At 41.5% G+C, this 16,749-nt stretch overlaps 1 protein-coding gene across 7 annotated transcripts in view; it reads left to right on the top strand.

Moving 5' to 3' along the window:
• The window catches only part of Dnah9 (dynein axonemal heavy chain 9), a 337,403-nt gene that overhangs the window by 125,379 nt on the left and 195,275 nt on the right, over window positions 1–16,749 (top strand). For all 7 annotated transcript variants that reach the window (XR_005878261.1, XM_040748879.1, XM_040748878.1 and 4 more), the window contains 6 exons: window positions 3,834–3,972; window positions 6,864–7,151; window positions 8,803–9,013; window positions 13,197–13,324; window positions 15,022–15,130; window positions 16,555–16,702. Coding sequence is in view for 6 of the 7 variants with exons in the window: in XM_040748879.1 (XP_040604813.1) it covers window positions 3,834–3,972; window positions 6,864–7,151; window positions 8,803–9,013; window positions 13,197–13,324; window positions 15,022–15,130; window positions 16,555–16,702 (1,023 nt within the window). In the remaining variant the exon portion in view is untranslated. The remainder of the gene's footprint in view (window positions 1–3,833; window positions 3,973–6,863; window positions 7,152–8,802; window positions 9,014–13,196; window positions 13,325–15,021; window positions 15,131–16,554; window positions 16,703–16,749) is intronic.

Raw genomic sequence — 16,749 nt, 5'->3', positions numbered from 1 at the left:
TAATGGCAGCATCAATAAAATCCTTCTTTGTTTAACTGTGGCTCATTCAGTTACATAAGCAAAAATTAATTTTATGTAGTTGCAATGTACAATTGTGATTTGTGCACAAATTCATTATTTATTTTTTAATCGCCTAAACTATCATAAATATTTTCTCCTGTTGGGTATTTTTTAATAAATCTCATTCCATAGCTGCATATTTTTCTATCAACTACATGGTCCATGGTGTAATTAACTAGCCCCTCATGGCTGAATATTAAGAATGTTTCTAGCATTTAAAATAAATTCATACATAATTCTGTAATGTGCATTTTTGTATATAAATCTTTTTTCTGTATGCATGATTATTTTGTTTGGCTAGCTTCCCAGAGCAGAATTACAGAGTTAACGAGCAGGAACATTTTTAAGGCTTTTGATACACATTGCCAAATTACTTTCTAAAAAGCTCAGTGTCAAATTACATCCTGGTAAAGACACATAGAAACACCTCTTTTATTTCACCCTTGTCACCCTTGCATATGGATATATATATATGTATATATATATATATGTAAATATGAAAACACAAACGTCTTTCCTAGCAAGAGATAGAGTTGCATTCTTTTTTCAGACAAGAGAAATTGGCCCAACAAGGAGAAAACTGAAGGGTGTTTCCTGCTCTTGGATCTTCTGCTTATTAAACTTTTTCCTAGGAGAGATAGTGGGAAGTACGAGAATATTGTTTATCTCATTTAGCAGCTGGAGTGCAGTGCCCTCTCCAGGAGGAGGTGGAGTCAACAATGTGATGGCCAGTCAGGCTGCCAAGCATGTCCCTGGTTGTCTCAGTCTCTCCTGGATTTGGGATTTTTGTTTGTTTGCTTCCTTGCTTTAAAATAGAGTCCCTACTGTGTAACTCAGGCTGGTCAGGGACATATGATCCAGTTTGCCTCCTGAGTGCTGGAACTGTGGCTGTGCCACCATACATTTGGCCCAGCCTCTCACTTTAAAAATCACTCCTGGTGTAGCAACTCTTATGTAGTACCAACGTTGGTGTGTCCTCACTCAAGCAATTCCTACTTGAACCAGTACCTATTGAAGCCTTAGCAGAACACTGCACTGTTAGCTGTTTGTTTATCCAGAGTATCAGGTAATACAGTGATACAGGTAGGTCATCACCCAGGTGGGAATTACCCCTCATGTTTTCTTCCTAAATTTAAAGTAATCTTAGTCTAGGCCATCTGCAGTAACAAACTGCTGTAGACTAGCTGACTGGAACAGTAGACACTTCTCAGGGTGCTTGATTTCAGAAGTCCAAGGTCAGGGGGCCAGATGGTCAAGTTCTGGGATGGCTCACTTCCAACTTGCAAGGGAAGGCTGCCTCACAGTGTTCTGCTGTGGCAGGGATCCAGCAAGGTTACTCTCAGACTTTGTCCTATTCCTGAGGCCTTGTTCTTCTTGACCTCCACCTCCCAATCCAATCACACTGGGGGTTTCCATACAAATTTTAGGGGGATACAAACATTAAGACTCTGGTCGTCTATATTATATTTATAGAAAAAAGTTGGGAACAAATGAAAACAATATTTTTGTGTTACCTATTTTTATTTGAGGCGTATGTGTTTGCCTTCACATACATGCACCATATACATGCCTGATACTCATGGAGGCCAGAAAAGGACATTGTATTTCTGGGACTAGAGTTACAAGTGGTTGTTAGTGGCCGTGTGGAAGCTTAGAACCACACCCAGGTCCTTTGTCAGAATAACAAATGATCTTTAAACACAGACCCATCTTTCTAGTCCTGAGAAAGACTTTTTTTTTTCATTTTTACATTACTGTTTATTACTTTCATTATCATTGTTAGTCAACATTACCTTCTCTCTTCACAGAGGCTATGAAGGACAGAGACATAAAAGTATAACTGTCACATTGAGGAACCCAGAATATAAATATGTTGGTATTACCCACATGAAAGATGTTCTTAAAGCATTCAGATGAACAACTATTTTAACTTAATTTGCACAAAGGCCCTGTGACATAGATTGTATTAGTTTCCTCCATGTCCTGTGAGAAGACAGGTGGATTCCCTGGTTAGTAAACAGCAGATCTGGACATTTTAATTTATTTATTATTTTTTATTTTTAAATTTAAATTAGAAACAAGGTTGCTTTACATGTCAATCCTAGCTTTCTCTCCCTCTCCCTCTCCCTCCTCTCCTCCCACACCCTCCCACCAACCCCTCCAGACCTCCTCCCCCAATCCCCACTCCATTCCCCAGGGAGGGTGAAGTCCTCCATGGGGGATATCCATAGTCTGTCATTTCATTCAGGGCAGGGCCTAGGCCCTCCCGAAAGAGTCCAGACGGAGAGAGCATCTCTCAATGTGGGATGGGCACCCAAAGTTCATTTGTATGCCAAAGATACTGACCTATACAACCCAAGGCCTCCTCACTGACACCCAGAGCTGGAATTTGAACCTAAACACTGGGCTTGTCTCAGCCCAGTCCTGTTACCCAGAGGCCATCCTGTAACTACTTGGCATTTTTTTCCCATACTGTGTTAGCATTTATTTTTCAAAGCTGGTAACTGGCCATATTATTTAATATATTGCTTTCATTAATTAATATTTTCCCATGCCACTTACTAATCTTCCTTCTGCAACATAATTTTCACAGCTGCATTAAATTCTGTTCATATCCTCATGTTCAGACTGCCAAATAATTGTGAGAATCTAAATATTTGGTGGCTCCTGCAATTCTGAATGCAATATAAAACATTTCAAAGGACAATATGTACTTGAATTATTTTGAAAAATAAATGTTATCAATAGAGGGAAATGCAATTAAGAGATGTAGCAGGCTGGGGAGATAGTTCAGCCAGCAAATCGCTTGCTATGCAAACATAAGGGTGTGTGTTCAGTCTAGTTTCTCAAAGCTGGGTGTGATGCAGGCTCTTAGCATTTCAGTGCAGGGAGGAGGACACAGGTAGCTTTCTGGGGCTTGCTAGCCAGTCAGCCTAACTGAATCAGTGAGCTTCAAGCCAGTGAAGGTCATTGTCTCAACAAGATGGGTGGCTTCTGAGGAAAAACATCCAAGCTTGTCTTCTGATTTCCACATACATGTTCCTAACTAAGCATGTGCATGTGTATGCATGTGCACACACACATAATTTAATAATGATAAGTTCCCATAACATACCATATAAATTAATAGCTTTAACAAGTCATTTAAAATTATATATGTGCATATATGTATATGTGTATATGATATGTATATATGCATATATATATATTTATGTCCAGAGAGAAGAAAACCACAGTAAATTCTTATATAGAGACACATTTCAGATGTTCTGTGTTTTTGTGTATGTTATCCTGTGTTAAGATGATGCTAATTGGTTCCTCCCTGGTCCTTAACATTGGAAACTCAAATAATTTTTCGTACAAATAAGCGCAAAATAAGCCATGGATATCTGGAGGACATCCCCACCTTGAGGATGGAAATGTTTTGATTCCAGCAGACACCCAGTGACATTCCATTCTCCAATCTTAGCTCCTGTTTTAGACACTTTGCTGTGTTAGCCCTTGCCTTGTCTGAGGCACATTGACCCCAACATATGAAGCCTGAGCTGTAGGTCCAGCTCAACCCCCTCCTGCTGATATTATCCAGCACTTTGGGTGGGAAAGCCGCTCCCTTCATCTTTAGCTAACCACCTCAGATTTAGAAGTGTGAGGTGAGAAGATTACAACAGCTTTTACCCTTAAAGATCCTTGAAGTGTGATTGAAGCCAGCATCCCTTCTCCTGCGATCTCCCCTTCAACTAAGTTTCTCAGCTTCTGTCTCCCTGTGTCCCCAGGCCTTGTGCAATGGTGGTTCCAGACTTTGAGCTGATCTGTGAGATTATGCTCGTAGCAGAAGGATTCATTGAAGCCAAATCACTGGCCAGGAAGTTCATCACCCTTTACCGGCTGTGTAAAGAACTTCTCTCCAAACAGGTAGGATCGCTATGGAAATCAATGACCAAGCCCCCTGCTGTGACCCAACTCTAAGCCAAAGGACTAGATTTCTTGCCAGGTCTGGGTTGACAAGCAATAATAAAACCTCAGAGTTCTTCTTCAGTAAAAGTTTGTGTTTAAATTTCAACTCATCACTCATTCAAAGTCTTTGAGCTCCAAACGGTTTTTAAATAGTTAATAACCTTCCTCCGGCAAGTGTTCCATGAGATTTATGGCAGTGGTAAGTGACAGTCCCTGGAATGAATGGTCTCTTCCTGAGATATGAGATGGGCTGAGTGCTGGGAGTTGCTTAGAAGAACAGCCCCATTCTCTCAGTAGTGTTATTTTTAAACACCTCCTGCTGAAGGCAGACTCAGGAAATAGCACCTTAACAAGGTCAGTACTCTACATGGACAATTTCTTGGTGTCAAGGACAATCAACAAAGCTTCCCAGGACTCTTACCAGTGAAGCTCACACTCCCTTTGGGATCATCTTGCCTTGATAGTCTTCATTGTCATGGACTCTATCAGCCCTGTGACATATTTACGGGAGAGAGGAAATCCTTTTTTCTCCATACATTTAATTGTGTCCTCTCTTTCCATTCTCTGTCACCACCAACTTCCAGCCTCTGACATCTATGCTCAGAATTCCATCACAAACTTCTCTCTTGTATCTAAACATATATTGTTAGTGGTGTACCCCACCATTCTCCCTACATCTGAAGAGCATACCCACTCAGCATGTTCAAAGCTGCTCTTCCCTGCCAACTCTCACCAGAGCCTTTTTTCCCTGCTGTTCTTGACACAGTATGTGAACCCATCATTTACTGCTGGCTAGTGGGTATGGGGTGACAGGATTCATCCTTGTCACTTTCTTCTCACTTCTGAACCTAATCATGAGAAAAAGTGTCCTGCCAGCTGGACTGCCCCAAATAACCACACAGAGACTTATTATTAACTTCTCCCCAAATAACCACATGGAGAATTATTAATTGTAAATGCTCATCTGATAGCTTAGGCTTGTTTTTACCTAGCTCTAATAACTTAAATTAACCCATTTCTATTAATCTATGTGCTGCTCCAAAGCTTGTTTACCTCACACACGTACTTTCCATCCTGCTCATTCTGCATCTCATGATATCTCATCTGGGTCTGCCCTTCTACCTAGCATTCTCTCTGCTCAGAAAACCCTGCCTAGCCATCAGCTTTTTATTAACAATGAGAGCAACATGTCTTCACAGTATACAAAAGGATTATTCCACAGCAACAGAGTGATGTTGATTCTACTTTCTGGAGTCTCCTTGGGTTAGTTCATCTTGGTTGTCAACTTGACACTCCTGAGAAGAGAGAACTTCAATTGAGGAACTGCCTCCGTCAGACTGACCTGTGGGCATGTCTGTGGGAGAGTTTTCTTGATGGATAATTGATATAGGAGGTTGTAGATCATTGTGGGCAATACCATCCCTAGGCAGGTACACCTGAGCTATAGAAGACAGAGAGCACAAAGTCAGCCTGGAAACAAACTAGTAAGTCATTCTGGGTGATTTCTGCTTCAAGATCCTTGCTTGAGTTCCTCTCTTGGCTTCTCTCAATGATGAATTGCAATCTGTAAGCTAACATAAACCTTTTCTCCCAAAGTTGTTTTTGATCATGGTGTTTATCACAGCAGCAGAACACTAACTAGCACTAACTTAGAACACCCATGCTTCTCTGTACTCACTGCTGGGGCTCTAGTCACAAGTACCCATGTCTCTCAGTTAAACTCTTGCACCTGCCTCTAAAATGATTTTGCTGCTGGTAATTCAGTCTCTTCAACCCATTCTTGAAATGCCTGCTAATGTAATTATTTTCAAACACTCCTCACTGCTGTTAGCATCAAGACACAATTCTGGACCCTCTGCTCAAGACTATGGAGCTCTGTGGTCTGCCCTCCCCATGGGCAGCTCCTACCCATGGTTCTCATGCCGTCTTCTACCTGCCCAAGTCTCCTTGATACAAATTATCCTCTCATCCCAAGCCTGTGGACACCTGCTCCTTGGGCCTTGACTGCAGTGCTCTATTGTCTGGGTCTAAGTGACTTCTACTCTTTCCAGTGTTCTTTAATGCCTTTTCTTTAGGACTATCTCTGGTCTGCCGTCCTCAGGTACAGCCACTGCATATTCTGCCTTCAGTGCATGTGGGGTTTTGTCCTTTGTAGTGTTTGTCAGAGCTCTAATTATGCAGTGATTTGGTGTGGACAAAGTGGTAAAGCAGGGACTTGAGCCCAGATCATCATAATTTCAGACTCTGTGTTCTGAACTACCACCTCCCCTCCCCATGCTGTGAGTCCTGGTGTCAGTCAGTTTTATGATCCATTAACCCCAGAATCTACTATCAGCACTGGTGGTACTGCGGAACTCTTAAACATTTTTTGTCATGTTGGCAATCAAACCTGGGAGCTTGCCTATGGTGGGCAAGATTTCTGCCACTAAGCTATGTTCCCAGCCTCAGGGACTATACTTTAAAAAAACTATTCTCAGTGAGTTTGGAGGTGTCCAAGGAAAATCTTGTAAACTCAGCATGTACCTTCTCTAACAGGTAGGATGTTCTCTCCTTGACAGACTTCCTACCCTCTGAATTTTGGAAGAGCAACCAGATCAGTTTAAAAATGATTTTTGTTTACTCCTCCAGAGCCCCATCCCATTGAATACTCTATGTCTGCTTTACTATCATAGCTGGAAAGATGAAGGCAATGCTAGACCAGGAATGTAGTGTTCAGAGACCTATTGACCCACCCTCCACCTGAGCTTCAGTAATGACCTATAGCATGTTCGGTGTGTAATTGTGCGACCCATGCATGTAATGCTCCACATCCAGGCAACTCTGGCCTCAGCTCTGCTGCCTTCCCACAGGATCACTATGACTGGGGACTTCGGGCCATCAAGTCTGTCCTCGTGGTAGCAGGATCCCTGAAACGAGGAGACCCTGACCGACCAGAGGACCAAGTACTCATGCGCTCCTTGAGAGATTTCAACATCCCCAAAATTGTGACAGATGACATGCCAGTGTTCATGGGTCTCATTGGTGACCTCTTTCCTGCTCTGGATGTCCCCCGGAGAAGAGACCTGAACTTTGAAGCTGTAGTTCAGAAAGCAATCTTGGACCTTAAGCTCCAGGCTGAGGACAACTTTGTGCTCAAGGTACACAAGGCAGCTTTCTCTTACAAGCTTTTTTTTGTCTCTGAATTCTTTCCTTAGACCATGAGTTATAGAATCTTAGTCATAGAGATATATATCCAGTGAGTGAGGCTTCAATTCACATATTAGTTCTTTCCTGGAAGGCTCTGATCTCTAATTGACATTAAAATAGTCTCCAACAGAACAGGGCCTGCCTCTCTAATGAGGAAGCCCAGTACCTAGTAGAAGCCTACAGAGACAGACTGACAATGAGGCAAGGTATAGGAATGAACTGTTACTGCCACCAGGTTATGGACAAGATTCACTGCTGGCTTTTAGAGGGCTTGGAGCACAAAGTTCTCTGCATATCTTACAGGCCACACCCAGGATGGATTTCCATAAGTCTGTTGTTTTCACATGTGGCTTTGCAGAATGTGATAGTTACATACACTATCAACAAGGACTTCATGTGTAAATGCAAGACATGACTAAATGGAGACAGGGTTAGCTTGCATCAGAAAACAGTTTCCACAAATAACACCCAAGGCTTCCAAGTACAAAGACATAGGTTACACTTCCTGTCAATAAGAGGTGTAAGAAACACGTGGCATCACTATGGAGTTCACCCGTGGGTTTTGCATTCTGTTTCATATTTGATTTCCCCCAACAACCTGAAGGAGATAACACAGAGGCAATTCTCAAGTAGGAAAATGAGCCTCTACAACACACTACAGGAAGGCCTTTTATGAAGGAGAAAGTGTGCCCCCTGAAGGCATGTATGGCAAAGATCTTACAGTATGCTCACTGGTAGAGATTAAGCCCTTACTATATGAAGTCAAATTTAAGAGTGAATTGCAATAAGGTGTATGTTTTCATTGTCGGAATTTCATTTTACAAAAGAAAGGAAAGCATGACCTGCCCCTTTGAAGCAAGTTGATTCAACCTCACTCACCATCCTGTGCCTTCCAAGTTCAATGGATAGACTGACTTCATTTCCAAAGCAATAAGTAGCTAGTTAATGGGACAGAAGGATGGAGATACCTTGATTACCTGCAGGTCTGTTTGTTATTTGGGGCCTTAATTTAGTGTCTGAGAGGCTGCACAGTGGTTTGATGCTACCACCACCTCCATGAGGCTTCCTGACTCCATCCTCCACAAAGCACTCAGCCAACCCCATCATACTGCAAACCTTTGTTTATGCTGTCACCCTGCCGCCCCACCCCTTTCCTTCAAAATACCCTTCCTGTGCATCATCTGGACAAGCTCCTGTTACCTGTGGAGTCCTGTTTCCAATTCCCCTTTCTCTGGGAAGCTTTCCTCATTCTTGTTGTCTTTAAAATCAGTGATTCTCACAGCACTTTGTTAGAGCATTATCACCACATACTGTGATTTTCCAACATGACTTTCTTCCCTATCACACTATGGCAGCATACTGGAATGCCCTCCATCTGGTACCTTCTTAAAACTTAGTTGGCCAATGATACTCACATGGATGAGTGAGGGAGACGTGAACAAGTGAACTCTGATGCCCCTGCATTTTAGACCCCGCCTTGTTTGTGAGAAACACTGTCCCATTGTTGACTTCAAGCCTCACTTTACACACCGACTTTGCTCACAGAAGAGCAGTTGGATGTGCACGACAACCTGTCCCTCCAGCTGCTTTTCCTCCTCCCAGGTGGTCCAGCTGGAAGAGCTACTAGCCGTGAGGCACTCTGTGTTCGTGGTGGGTGGTGCCGGTACTGGCAAGTCACAGGTACTGAGGTCTTTATACAAGACCTATCAGGTCATGAGACGCCGCCCCGTGTGGACTGACCTCAACCCCAAAGCTGTCACAAATGATGAGCTCTTTGGTATCATCAATCCAGCCACACGAGAATGGAAGGATGGTAAGAATGAGACTCCAAGACAAAGTCTTTTCTATCCCTAGAGTCAGGTTCAAAGGTCCAAGGGTAAGCTGGGGTCAGGGCACCAGAGAAGATTGGGAGAATCAGAAAGGAAGAAGTCACTTTGGGCTGAGAAGAAAACCCTAGCATTCCAATGTCCCTCCCCTGAGAACTCTTCTAGACCACTTTTGTAAAAGTCCTTAAAATAGATAGAGTATGTGACACAGCCAAAGTGGCTGCATTGCCTTGCATGGATTGAAGGGAAATGCAAGCAAGGAAAGCTTGTTTTTAAAGAAATGCCACTTGCCAACATCCCACAGAGGGCCCTAGAAGTGATGGAGAGGGTGCCTGCTATGAACCAGAGTCTGGACCTGGTCCCTGGTGATGCAGAGAAAGACCTCTCCACCCCAGAAGGGTTTGTAGGCTCATGTTGCCTTCCATTGCAATGCAGAGGAACTCAAACCCACAACCCCTGTGGTCTGGGTAAGGAAATGTTAAGCTTTCCTGATGGCTCAGTGTCTGACTTTATTGGAACCAAACTGTCTGGTCTTCTTTAAGGAGTTTCAATAAGAAGCCCAGAACAAGTTAAGTTACTGAGCTGCATCTCTGATTTTTATTTCCCTGTTAGCAATGCTTTGCTTCTTATTGCTATTATTGCCCTGACTCTTGTGTTTTGTTTCCTTTTGTTATTTTTGTATAAGAGTATAACATATGTATCATATATACATACATAAGCCACAAGGCAACTCTATTTGTGACAGGTTATGTGTGTTGTGTTGCTAATGCTGTCTCCTATTGTGTGTCTATAGAACTTCATGCTGCATCTTACCATGCATTTCTTAAAAAGAAATTATGTGTGTCTCACTCTTTCAGCAGCTGGGATTTCTGCTCATTTATAACTCTAATTTTCAGCTGCAGATATGGTATCATAAATTTGTTTAATAAGGATTCTTTTACATTAACATTTTTTAACCCATCTGGAATTTATTTGGTGGCTTAGTATGAAGGAGTATAGGAAACTCAGCTTTATTTCTTTCCAGATGGGCAATTGATTGCGCCAGTACCATTTATTAAATAAACCATTCTTTCCATCTGAGCCTAAACACCAGCTTGTCATGTATTGAACCCATGAACACTGAGCTGACTCCAGGGTTTCCAGTCTGTTCCACTCATATTTTTCTGTTCCCAAACTACTTTTGTTCTGTGACAGTTGCAGCTGTTTTGAAGCGTATTTTATAATCTTATGAGCATCGACCCTCACAATTCTTTCGTAATTTTGTTTTGTTCTGTTTTTTTTTTTTGAGGTAGGGTTTCTCTGTGTACACTGACCATCTTAGAACTCACTCTGTAGACGAGACTGGCCTTGAACCCAGAAATTCTCCTGCCTCTGCTTCCTGAGTGCTGGGGTGAAAGGTGTGCACCACCACCATCCACCTATGATTTTCTTGGATATTCTCAGGCACTTATTTTCCCATACTAAGCTTCAGCTTGTTATTATAATTCAACATTTTAAACTTTGCTGTAATTCCAATTAAAAATATATTAAGTTTATATATTATGTTTGGGAAAACTGACAGAGATGTTATAGTAATTAAGAATTTGTGTTAACTAAATAGTACAATTTTGAAACAAATGAAATATAGCCTTTTAGGCTATTTTTCTATACCCCTTTTCCAAATCATATGGTTCCAATAGAGAGAAAAGGAAGTATATACACCAATTTCTCAGATATATCATTGAATTCAAAATGATACATAGGTATTCAATTTTGCATTCCATAAATAGAAAATATTCTTTTCTTGTTTGGTTCATAGGATAGTTTCAAAAATTTCAAATTCAGTTGGTTTCAGAAAAAGGTATAGTGAAATCCAAGGCCTCATTTTGTAGGCCATGTTCTCTGATAAAGGAACAGAATTAGAATTAACTAGCAAGAAAATAACCCCAAACAATCTCCTACTTGAAAATCAAAAAATGTTCTCTGTACTTGAATCAGGAGGAAAATCAAATGAAACCCATGGAAGAACCGATGAACTGGATGCTTCACAGAGAGTCTGTAGTCTTTTGAGTCTGCAGATCTGAATCCCAGAATGACATTAAACTCCATCAAAAAAGTAAACTGGAAAGAAAAGAAGTTGTTATCCATATTGAGCAATTAAACTCTACCTGAGGGAAGTGAAATTAATAAAGTCTGAAATTAGAAGGATACAAACAGAAACAAACATGGAAAGATGGCATTGAATATTGGTTCTATGTACAGATCAATAAGTTTATTGTGAGCATTCTTATGAGTGTGTGCATATGTATGTATGTATGTATGTATGTATGTATGTATGTATGTATGTATGTGCATTTTCACAAAGAGGAAAGATGAGCCTGGAGAAATAGCTCAATCATTAAAGTACGTGGTTTGTGAACACGAAGCTCTGAGATTACATTTTCAGAACCTACATAAAACAGTCAGGCAGTGGCGCATGCTTGTAATCCTAGTGCTGCGAAGGGGGAGAGATCTCTGAGCCTCACTAGTCACCTAACCTAGCTTACCTAATGAGCTCCAGGCCAGGGAGAGACTTGGACTCAAAGAAAAGTAAGTAGATAGCACCTAAGAAGAGCATACAAGGTTACTCAATGTTCTCCACACACATCTGCACATGTATGAACATGCTCAAATACTTCTTAAGAAAATGATAATGACACGGTAGAAATAAGATTCAACGAGAACTTTTGAGCAGATGACATAGTATCTAACACTGATGACTCCTAACAAAATGTAAATTAGAAATATTCACTCCATAGCAAGTAAGGAACCTGAGTAAACCAATGAAACTAAAAACATAAAGGTGGTAGAAGGACAAATAATTTCAAACCATAAAAAAGGTGGCTCAGAAATCATTTTGTAGATTCAGAAGAAATTTGTTGCCAGCTTTTATGTAGAATCAAAGGGAAAATCACTATCTTATTGCTGTAGATGCAAAAAATCTAAATCAAGTAACAGTAAATAGAATCTAACAGTCTCAAAAGAATAGTTGAGTTTTATCGGGTATAATGTACTCCAGCCAATTGTTTTTATAAAAGAGTAACAAAGTGTATTAACAAATTAAAAGAAAATACATTGATTGATAAATAGAGACTAAAAGTTCAATAGCCACTTCTAGCAGAAAGCTCAAGGTAAAATAGGATCAGATGAGAAACCCTGCAATATAATGAAGACTCTGTCCCTAAAGCCCAAAGGAAAGTCAACCCTCTCTGTGATATGCATAAGCCCTCCATTAAGAATGGGGATAAATCGGGGGAGCTTACTCTCAGCATTATTATTCAGCCCTGCTCTGTTGGTGCAGAGAATTCAGTAAGGCAGGGAAAAAGGAACATATGTTATAAATTAGAGAGCAAGAGAAAAAAGGTTTTTCTTAATTCTGTAACTTTGCAAGAAGAAAAAGCCAGATGACTTTATTGAAAAACTTGTTAAAGATAATTGTTAAAGATAATTGAACACAGAATATATATACATCATACACACATACATAATACATACATATATACACTAATAATAGCTAACAGAAAGTGAAAACACAAAGGAGAAAAAAACATTCAAATTAACAGCAAAAACTATGAAATATTCAGGAATATTTTGCCCAATGAAATAGATTTTAAAAACTACATAATTTTATGTTGGCATAAAACAACATCTGAATAAAGCTTATAAAGATAGACCCTGTTATTTAGTAGGAGAGTTTAATATAAAAATCAGTCCTACCAAAATTAATATATAGATTCTGAGGTAATGACAGTAAGAACAAAAGGGAGTGTCTCTCAAAGCCTATCATAAACAAGATTTGCTAAGGCTGTAATTATAAAGTACAGAAACTTCACCTCAAAAGCCTTGGTGTGATTCTCTTGTGATGCAGTCACTTGCTGAAATGATTGCCTGAGTCCCCTGTCACTTAAAAATATAAGCTACCAAGAACCACTGCTACTGTTTTATTCTTCCTGATGTTCTGTTGTTATTCTGGTCCATGGAAAGCATGTGCCTCAGACACATGGGTTAGGTTCCAGGTAGAGCATGATACAAAGCTGGATCTGCCCTGCCTCATCTGTTTGCACCTACTGAGAGTGGTAGCCAATGCAGGGAAACTGTGTGAAGAGAACAAGGGCCAGTGCTGGAAAAGAAGCTATCTGTCATTCCTTTCAGGACTGTTCTCTTCCATCATGAGGGAGCTTGCCAACATCTCCCATGATGGACCCAAGTGGATCTTATTGGATGGCGATATAGACCCAATGTGGATTGAGTCTCTGAATACAGTCATGGATGATAACAAGGTATCACAGGGGAGGGACCCCACGTAATCCACATTCACCTGGGGAAGGATCCCATTCAATGTTCATCTGTGAAGTCAAATTTCCAGTGAAACAGCACATCTGGAAATGCTGATTCCACATGATAGCCAGCCCAGAGTAAGTAGCCATCACTAGTGTCTTCAGTGAGATACCCTAGAAACTATCTGTCCTTATTCTGACCTGCTTGAGAGGCTCTGTCGTTGCCCACCCTACTTTTTGGTATAGTTTTCAATATCTTTCAGAATCTCCTGTCTGTGGATTCATTTACTATTTAGAGCTGGGAATAATCTTTGTCATCCATTCACATCTTTTTTATAATTCATTTCCCTTTAATAAATAAGGAAACTAAATATCAGAAACATCCTGAGTCTGTCACCCACCCTCTGGGATGATAAATGCCAATCCCCAAAGAGTAAATGTTATTTCTTACAGTGAAAACTAACGGCATCTCAGCAAAATGGTTGTTACACTGATAGCAGCTTCTAAACTTGGTTAGAAACCATGTCCAGATTGGAAATGTTCAAATGGCTCCAGCATTCATAGACTCATTAGAATAAATGCATAGTTTCCCAGCGGGGCCACTTAGAAGGAAGAGCAGAAATACAACACCAGAAGTCCCTTTCTTTTTATAGTTTTATTGTTCCAGTATGGTTCATTCAAATTATCCACATCGATTTGAAGTGTTTAAATAACTTTTTTTCCAGAAACACTGAGATGCAAGGGTGAGAGTGGGAGGGATACAAAAGAGTAAGAAGAAAGGATTGCTGTAGAAAACACATGGGTGTGATGGTACACACTTGTAACCCCAGCACTCAAGAGGTGGGAGCAGGAGGCTCTCGAATTCAAGGGCACCTTGGGCTACATTGTGAATTTGTGGCCAGCCTGGGCTGCATAATAAGAACTGAGGGGAGGGGAGGGAAGGGGAAGGGAGGGGTAGTGGGAAACAGTCCTATTCATGTTTTGTGCTACTATGACAGAACGTTGGAGACTGGAAAAGACATTTTTCTGGTTCACAATTATAGAGGCTGGAAGATCAAGATCAGGGGGCCATATCTAATGAAGGCTTTCTAGCCATGTAGTTCCATGGTAGATGGGAGATGGGCAAGAGAAAGCCAAGCGTAGAAGTCAGAATTGAACCCTTTTGTGTTCAGCATTAATCCATAGATGGGGGTGGAGGCTTCAGGGCCTCAGCACATCTAAAAGATTCTTCTTATGCTGTTTGGGGAACATTCTCAAAGTATAGCACATCCACGTCCCCAACTGACAAGAACCCATCAAACTCCACTGGCTACCTACGCATGTGCATCATCTACTTGTTCTTCACTATGACTACACAACCCACAGAAGAAACTTGAGGGTGGAAGGGCTGACTTCCATCAGTTTCATCATGGTGGGAAGACACACCATGAGCAAACACCTGGGGATGGGCCTGCACATCTTGGCTTGTAGGATGTGGAGTGCAGGACTGAAAGTAGCACCCTGCTGTAACCTTCACAGGCCTACCATCCATGACCCACCTCTGCCAGGCAGATCCCAAGTCCCAAGGATTCCATAAACCTCCCCAAAGCACTGCCAGCTGAGGACAAAGTATTTCCATGAGCCTCTGGGGGCATTTAACCTTCAAACCACAGCAGCATCACAGCTCTATCCTCAGTGACTGTTCCTCCTGTGGTTTCCAGGTACTGACCCTGGCAAGCAACGAGAGGATTCCCCTTAACCCCACAATGCGTCTCCTTTTTGAGATCAGCCACCTGCGCACAGCCACGCCAGCAACTGTCTCCAGAGCAGGTATGACCAACTCTTCAAGTCAAGTGGCTCACTTGCGGCAGATGCTTACGGAATCACATTTGCTTTGGCATGTGCTGAAGGAAGCTCCAGATAGAAGCTATGAACCTGATCCATCAAAACTGTGGCCAAGTTCTCATCCCTTAAACCACACCCACAAGTCAAACAGGTGCCATGAGACCCAGGTCATATAACTTTTATCTTCCAAAATGCTGTGTCTGTGGAAAGGGAAATAACTCCTGATCTGGACAGCTGTCCACTGCATGGGACTATCTTGAATTGGGTGGCATTCATGCCAGTTCTAGCCTCCTTGTCAGTAGAGATAACAAGCATCAGCACTTCCCATTAACTCTTGGTGGCAAGTGGCAGTATGATCTTAACCTCCCTCTGTCTCCACCCGGAGACTATTGCACAAAGGCCCCTTTCGGATGAGATGATCAGACTGAAGGTAGGATGCTGTGATAGTTGCTAGGATCTTACTGAAATAATGGAACACCATGAGAACCATAGAAAGCATTGACATGATGGGCATATTGATGGCTTCCACCATGGCGATGGTCTCACAGACTGATTCCCATATCCAAAACACACAAGTAGTATACATTAAATGTATGGTGCTTGATATATCATTGATATCTAACCAATGCTACTCAAAGCTTTCACAAAATAATGTAAAAATAAACAAATAGCAAAGAGAAACTGTATCATCTCAGATATAATAGCAGATTTTCTCTAAATGGCCATACTGAGATTGGTGAACACAGGGCTGGAGAGCTGGCTGTCTCCCCTCTCTGGTCATTTTCTAAAGTAGCTGTGACAGGTCTAACAAGTTACATACACTTGGTAGCTTTTGAAACAGCAAAACTGTATTTGCCCATGTTTCCAGAAGTGAGACATCCAAAACTAAGGCCAACAAAGCTGTACTCCCTTCAAAGTCTCTTAGGAGAATTATTCCTTGTACCTTGGAGATCATTCAGCTTTTGGCCTATGGACCTGTCACTCTAGATGGCAAATGTCCCATCTAGATAATTCATTATAATCTCCTCTCAAGATATTTAACTCAGTTATATCCAGAAAGGCTTTTGGTAAATAATGCCAAATTGAGAGTGTCCAGCAATTAATCCTTAGGGGACCTCCATTTCACTCACTTGTACATTCCCACATGCTGATAACCATTGCCAATCAATCGCAACTTTCTTTCTTCCTATTTAGACTTGACCCTGGGTCCCTTTCCAACACTACTCTCACTTTGTCCATGACTTGACATTGCCCTCAGAACGAATTGCATGTGCCTGTCTGACCTAGGTGAGGCCCAGTTCTACGTCTAGTCTTCTATGCGCTTTTAAATGGGGACACTGACTTCCTGGGGTGAAGAGTCTACTGATATGCATGGTATACTCACCTAACCACGTACCCTGTGCACTTAGGGATCCTGTACATCAATCCTGCAGACCTGGGGTGGAACCCTCCAGTGAGCAGCTGGATTGACCAGAGAGAGGTCCAGACTGAGAGAGCCAACCTGACCATCTTGTTTGACAAATACCTTCCTACCTGCTTGGACACCCTCAGGACCAGGTAGGCCAAGAAACAGACAGAAAGTACATCTATGCAGCCAGAAAGAA

This window comes from Mesocricetus auratus, unplaced genomic scaffold (assembly GCF_017639785.1).
Source record: "Mesocricetus auratus isolate SY011 unplaced genomic scaffold, BCM_Maur_2.0 Super-Scaffold_100007, whole genome shotgun sequence".
In the NCBI taxonomy this organism is placed as follows: domain Eukaryota; kingdom Metazoa; phylum Chordata; class Mammalia; order Rodentia; family Cricetidae; genus Mesocricetus; species Mesocricetus auratus.
Note: the sequence above shows the minus strand (reverse complement) of the source record. Positions and strands in the feature narration are given on the sequence as shown.